The sequence below is a fragment of the Solanum dulcamara genome, chromosome 10, assembly GCF_947179165.1.
Source record: "Solanum dulcamara chromosome 10, daSolDulc1.2, whole genome shotgun sequence".
Classification (NCBI taxonomy): Eukaryota; Viridiplantae; Streptophyta; class Magnoliopsida; order Solanales; family Solanaceae; genus Solanum; species Solanum dulcamara.
The window spans coordinates 70,423,245-70,430,739 of NC_077246.1; the positions used below are offsets into that span (position 1 = coordinate 70,423,245).

At 30.1% G+C, this 7,495-nt stretch overlaps 1 protein-coding gene and 1 non-coding gene across 2 annotated transcripts; both read right to left on the reverse strand.

Moving 5' to 3' along the window:
- Positions 1–155: 155 nt before the first annotated feature.
- On the reverse strand, positions 156–2,127 carry LOC129870108 (60S ribosomal protein L35-like). The gene is made up of 4 exons (XM_055944711.1): positions 2,054–2,127; positions 1,795–1,930; positions 582–738; positions 156–392 (listed from the first exon to the last, which is right to left on the reverse strand). Exons 1-4 carry the CDS (start codon positions 2,055–2,057, stop codon positions 318–320), a joined length of 372 nt encoding a protein of 123 aa, XP_055800686.1. The 5' UTR covers positions 2,058–2,127; the 3' UTR covers positions 156–317.
- Positions 988–1,077, reverse strand: LOC129871868 (small nucleolar RNA snoR109). The gene has a single exon (XR_008762335.1). It is a non-coding gene; the product is annotated as a small nucleolar RNA snoR109 (small nucleolar RNA).
- Positions 2,128–7,495: the final 5,368 nt, after the last annotated feature.

Below are 7,495 nucleotides of genomic sequence, written 5' to 3' on the forward strand. Positions count from 1 at the left end.
TGTTCAGAGATCACAAAAGTCGTAGCTGCAACACTGGCAAACATCACTCTTTGGGAGCAGCGACAGTAGTTCATTACTTGATTTCAAACATCACTAACAGAATGATATTCAAACGCATAAGAGATTTTGCACATGGCAGAGAAACCACTAACAAGTAACAACAAACAGACATTCAACATAAAAGTCATATTCCCAACAGAGTCATGTATCAAATGTCAAGAGCGGCAGACGAAACAACGCAAAACAAAATTTGTATTGCTGATAAGTTCAACAAATAATTTTGATCCAAAAACAAAAATCTCAAACTAGATCTTATCCTACACTTTGATAGCATATTTCCTTATGGGGAAGTACATCTCCTTCTTCTTCTCTCTCTCGGTCTTCAAGGATGCCTGCAGTGATAAAGAAAATAAGTCATCAAATTGTTGCCATATATTTCATGCCGGTTTTACAAACTTCATGCACCATGTTAGTAAAACTGAATGGAACCCCTATAAACAGCACATGCACTGTAAATTTGAGAACATGCAAGCTAGCGAGTCCAAAGTGAGTAACAGTGGAATGCTATAGATGAAAGATACCTGGTGCTTAGTCAAACGTTTACGAATTGCCCTAGTTTTCTTGGGGCGAAGATCAAGAGGCAAGTACTTCTTGTTCTTGTAAACTTCCCGAAGAGCTGACTTTTGCTTCTGTGAGATGACAGTCAAAACCTGTGCAATCGACAACCTCACCACCTTACTGCATCCACAAAATTACGCAACATAAATAAAAGAAAAGGCATAATAACAGTAAATAATCACTAGACTACTCAATTGAATACTTGTCATAATGTTATTGTGCTGCCCACATTAGATACTCTTCTTCTGACTCTGCCGCCCCCACCACAAAAAGGAACATCCAATACAAATTAACTCTTTATGTGTGTCTAGAATAATCTATCAATAGCAAGCCTGACTATAAAACAAGACAATGTTCAACTTGTATGCAAAATGTAAGAAGTTCGGTAAGCAGATATGTCAACAGATTTACAACCACCGGCCAGTAAACTTCTCAAATATATCCATATAGCTACAGCCACCATGGCAGTCAAGATGACAGGTACCGATCTTAACCCTCCTCTTGGTACAATGTAGCTTCAATAAACAAAGACACATGACTAACCTCAAAGAAACCCATCAGCAGCTTATGTTAAAACATTTAGATCAGTTAATATTTGTTGTTATGGCTTCAAGTTAGCATTCAAAGATATGAACACCTTCTGGAGACGAGACTTGAGAAACACAAACAGGCTACAGCAGAAACAGCGGAGTGAGTAGATCTTTGAAACTTCATATCCTAAGGTTCTTATAGAAATGTAACATATTTGTAAATCTTTAAAACAGCATTTGTGTGATAAAGAAAACAGGATAACACAAATATAAAAAAAATATTAGCAACTTAAACACAAGGAGCATAGTTTATGTCTACATTAAGTCTACATGCCTTATGTATACTTAAACTACATAGCCTATATGAAAATCACATTGACCAACAACAACAACAACAACAACATACCAAGTGTAATAAAATGAGTGGCGTCACGGGAGGATAGAGTATATACAGTTCTTACACCTACTTCGAGGAGGTAGAGAGGTTGTTTAAAATAGACACTCCATTCAAGAAAAGCAATTCAAATCAGTTTGGAAGGGGAATACAGTAGTAGAAATCATATTTAACCAATAAATACAACTAATTAGTACCGAATCAACAAGTTTCCTATAAAACAATAACAACAGAATTAAAAAAATCGCATACATTTTGGATAGCTTGTTAGGAGCACCACCGGTGACTTTCGCAACACGGAGAAGAGCAAGCTCCGCCTTCAGATCCTTCAACTGAGCCAAAAGCTCTGTCTTCGACTTGTTCCTCAGCTCATGAACTTTTATTCTAGCTGCATTTCCACCACAATAACATTAATCTCAAACTGAAAATCACAAAATTACTTACAGAAATACTTGAAGATGACGAAATTTGAATATAAATTGAGAAAAAAAATGAGCTTGAGTATACTCACCCATGGCTGCTCCTTTGACGTTACTGCTCAGACGGCTCTGGAGATTAGGGTTTTTTCAAGGACACCGAGGTGATCCATGGATATATATAGTAGTTGTAATTGAGATTTATTCCTTGGGCTGGACTTCGATTCTGGAGGCCCATTATGGTAAGTGATGGCCCATTTCAATATTTTGCAAATGGAGGGGAAAATTGGGTTGAATCTGGCGTGTCAAGATGGATTGAGTTAGTAAATGAGTGGATCAATCCGCCCAGTTGTTACTTGGACTAAAATACAAGTCAGAGCTCGATTCACTCAATTCTTACACCTTGTTTGGATGGTTGTTACCCATTGTATTGTATTGTATTGTTATTTAAATTTTGTTGTATCATATCATTTAAATTCATCGTTAGGTAACGATGAAAAGTCTCATTTTGTGTAACGATCGATTTAATGTGATCGCGTCATTATCTTAATTTTTTTTTCTCATTTTGTCTTTACTTATTATTTAAGTATCTTATTTTATCTTTTACCCTATCTTTTCATACTATCTCTACTCTGTACTCCTACTTTTCTTGTTGATTTATCATTTAAGTTATTGATGTGTGACATTATATAATGACGGAGAACAATACAATCTATCCAAACATTATATTCATTAAAACAATACAATACAATGCAGTACAATACAATATTATTTCAATACGATACATTATGAAACAATACCTAATAATCACTCAAACTAAGTGTATGTTTTCGTTGTTTTTTAATTTACTTTTAGTACCTAATAAAATTATTATTTTTCTTTATTATGGCTATATATAACATATTAAATTAAAAAATGTTTTTTCAGAGATATTTTGATAAATTTTTCATGAATCAATTTGGATTAGATATCAACCAAAAAAATGATAAGAGAAATGAATTGAATTGAGCTAATAAATAGATGAATAATTATATATATATATATATATATCATGTAATGAACATATATCGAAATGCATCATTGGAATTACACATACAAATATGAGAGTTCATCATTACAATTACTCTAAACTAGTAACAAAATTTCCAAGGGAAGAAGTGAAAATAAAAAAGGAAGTAGAATTTTATTTTTATTTTTCTAAGATACACAAAGTAATCCTAACGTTGGCTCAACTATAAAAATTAATATGGGTTCGTTTGGCTGGAAAATAAGTTATTTTGATATTAATTATTTCAGGATTGTTATTCCACCTTTAAAATGGGATAAAAATAACATTACAATCCGAAGATAGCTTATTCCTTGATTTTATACTAACCAAACATGAAATAAACTCATCCTAAAATTCATCCCAAAATTAATTCTCCTTTATCCCTTGTACCAAACGAGCGGTTAAACTAAGTTGATTTTATTAATAAATGAGTCAAAATGAACTAATTAATAACAAGCCTAAAATGAACTGTCCAATTCAGGTTTATACATATTAAAAACTCTAATATTGAAACCTAAAATTACCTAATTTTGTTGGCACTAGTGAAGTTGGGACAATTTTGGTGCTATGGGAAGCTAAACTAAAACTTATTAGAGTCGGGTGAGTTGGACGATGACTATAATATAATAACATATAATATAATAATATATTCGATGAAATTCTATAAATGAAATTTGGGGAAAATAAAATATACGTATATTTTAATTTTATCATTTCGAAATAAACTTATTTTAAATAAATCCTTGACTGTTGGAGTATGACTCATCATCTATTATACACCCCAATTGATGCATTTTGTGTAAATCACTAAGCTAGAGAACATAAAAAAAAATAAAAAATCATGAAGCATCCTATTTTGACGTTGTCCCTTGAGTTATATCCACTTTTTAAAAATTATTTAATATCACATACATTTTCTCACAAAATGGAATGGATAACGTAGATGGTATATGTACCCAACTTCAATTTTGAAATTAGTTTGGCAAGTCATTATATATCTGAAGTCCCAAGGTCATAATTTTGATGAAAAATATTTGAAGTTGTGTTAGCAAATTATATCAAACTTTAGATAAAAATGTTCAATATTTGACCTTTACTTCAGACGAAAACATTCAAATCGGATACAAATATTCAAAAGTCAATCGCACCCATCTGAAATTGTGTTTCAAACGTATAAACTTGTAAAAAATAATAATTGTGCACTTCCCCCCCAAGAAAACTGATCTCTTTAAGAATTTGACTTTGTGTAAGTTGACTATCCAAAAAAGGGCAAAAAGGAAAATCTCGTGTGTTTGGTTGAAAGGACAAAAAAATTTAAAAGAAAGAAAATAATTTCTAAAGAAAATCTTTTTAGTTGAGAGAGGAAAATATTTTTCCTTGGGGTGAACTCTTAAATTTACATTATTATTTTAATCAATACACATACATAGAGGCATAAATCCAACGTTATGAAATCGAGTTTATCTGAATTCATTATTTTTAGTGTGCAACATATATATATTTAATAAATGCAAAATATAGCAATGATTCTTGAAGATTAAATCAGCAGAATTTAAATATTGAACTCCCACAACACATACATTATCATCAATTTATGAATATTTTTTTTAATTCATGAAATAACTAGAATACCTCTAGAATAATCATCATCCTTTTATTACTAGTTCTACCTATTCATGAGAGGGCAAAAAAAAAAACGTCATAGTCTTTTAATTTGTTAAATATTTCCATTAATTAGTGGCATTCGTATACCTAATAATTTGACCAAACCAAATATTTTAATAACTTCAAATTATGTGTTGCAATAATATCATTTATACTATTACTTAATATCATTGCTTTCATCAATTAGATGGAAGTCTATTATTTATACTCCCCGCCTCAAATTATCTATTATGTTTCTCTTATTATATATATTTTTATTAATTAGAAAAAATTTAAAACTGTTTTACCTCATTAAATCTTGAGATATAATATATTTTTTTAATTGAATTTTTCTCTATTGAGGTATTTGTAGTCTTGAAGAAGAATTAATATTAAGGATAAATTTTTTAAAAAATAATTCATTTTATCTTGAATAATTTGAGATATCTATTTTTACAAATTACAGATAATTTGAGATGGATGGGAAAGAGTATCATTAAGTTATTAGTTTGTTTTCCAAGTATGTACGTGGTCTCTGATATAGTGATATATGAATCCAATAATGCCCAAAAACAATGGATAGACACAAACATAAATATATGTCCAAAAATAGATTTAAGGGGCAAAATAAAAAACACTTATTATTTTTGGAATAAATACGAATTTTGAAGAGCTTTAATTTATACAAACATATTATTATCGTAATTAATGTCCCTCTATTAAATCATTTTCGATTGGTGAAATAGTTCCTAGTTCGACTATATGTCCATAACATATATAATTATATATGTTGAATTATTGATTTTAATTCATGTATTTTGTTATATGAGATATGGTTTATTGATATTGGGAGAATTGATTGTTTTTTAGGTCATTTACAAATTTATTTTAGTTTTATGAGCGTGTTATAAAATCATAACTCTGAAGAAGTCTTCGTTTGTACACATAAAAGATCTAAAAGGGTCATTTTCTTCAATTGATCATTTTATAAATGGTTAAGAATCTTAATTCCTTGTTGATGTCGACTCTAAATTTAAAAGAAATTAAAGTTGACAGACAGGTCGGAAACTGAAATCCCTAACATTTATTTTTGACCAAGATGCATAAACTAACGCACTCTTAAACGTTAGTTTATTAACAATTGAAGGGTTATAAATCGTCGATATTTTAAGATAATTAATAATCCTTGTCTAGATAAGAATTTTGACAATAATATAATGAGTTAGAATTTATCATGTATCATAGACAATGTTACAAAAAAATAAAAATGGAACGACATATAAATTAAAATGTTATCATAATTAATCAACAAATGGAAAAAGTGATTGAGCTAGCAATAATTCATAATTGTATAAATTGAAACTTGGCATATATGGGTGCAAGTAGGACAATATGACATGGATGCTAATTATGTCCCTCACTTAAGGGATGTGATAGGTGGGAACTGAGAAATAATTTCTCCGTCCTTAATTAGAGTTCTCAAGTTTAGATCAAAACAATTTTTTTTTAATACATACGAAGCACTCCCTTTAAATGAGCCTATACGCAATGTAAATTTATATTAGTTAGGCTTAATAAGTTTATCACAATTCAAACTCATGACAAGTATTGTTCATTTTGATCCAACAGACTTCATAAATTTTATTTCTTAATTAAGCTACACCATCATTGAGCCAACAATGTTCCTACCGTGTGAAGTTGTGTTATATCTTATATATAACACTTCACTTTTCTCTCTCTTTTAATGTGGAATTGGTTTAATATTTCATATGCACTATTCTTCAGAAGCTTGTCAACCTAGGCACATATTAGTCTGCCTTCTATCATGAAACGTCATAGAATTTTGAGTTTTGAAAATGAAGAAATTTCTAATATGCAAAGGGATTGCTCCCCTTAAATATGTCTATACGCAATGTAAATCTTGATTAGTTAAGGCTAATAAGTTTTTCATAATCCAAATTCATGATTCATATTGCTCATTTTGACCCAACAGACCTCATGGATTTATCCCTTGGTCATCATCGAGTCCAGCAATACTCATATCATATGAAGTTGTGTTATATCTTATATAACATTTTTCGATGCAAAATGCATCTAATATGTCATGTTCACTATTCTTCAAAAGCATACCAACCTAAACACATATTAGTCCGCTTTTCGTCTGTCATGATCACATAATTTTGAATACCAGATAATTAAACATAATATATATCTATATCGTCTTGGACATTAATTAATTAATTAGTTAGTTGTAGGTAAGGTGAGGGTGATGTATGTTGCAATTAAACCAGCCATATGCAACATTGCAACTAGTAATCTCAACTTGGTAAGCTTATTTGTTTGAAAACGCGGAACATTAATGTAGGACGTACTTTTTTTCGGTATTCGTTATTTTTATTGGAAATGGAGCTAGATTAAATTTTTGAATTCGCAATTGCAAGGCTTATTTTGGGGAATTATGCTCCTAACAAGATTTTTTTTTCATTTCAGAAATTCAAACTCGAAATATCTGATTAAAAATGAAGTTGAATCACAATCATACCACCAGGACCCATCTCGATCTAAAGGGACATACTTTAATTAGAGAGATAAGGACTTTGGTTCAATATTATGATATATAATAGACTAGTCTATCTAGACGGCTTGCTTATATATTCCAAAGTAGTTTTCCTCACTATTTTTCTTCTTTGGAAATTGCTAGTACAAAATAAATGGATTATTAGGTTAATTATCAAATACTATATAATGGGTCGAGATAAATATTGTTCATGTATTATTGTGACGTTTTGTTGGTGAAATTTTAAATTCCATGATGGCTATTTTTTTAAAAAAATATTATTAAAGT

Bases quoted from the DNA above. Each gene is read 5' to 3' on its own strand.
- LOC129870108 (XM_055944711.1), bottom strand. The intron at 739-1,794 runs GTATGCGATTTT...TTGTGGATGCAG, and splicing joins CCTAACAAGCTATCCAAAAT to TAAGGTGGTGAGGTTGTCGA. The intron at 393-581 runs GTATCTTTCATC...TTATCACTGCAG, and splicing joins AACGTTTGACTAAGCACCAG to GCATCCTTGAAGACCGAGAG.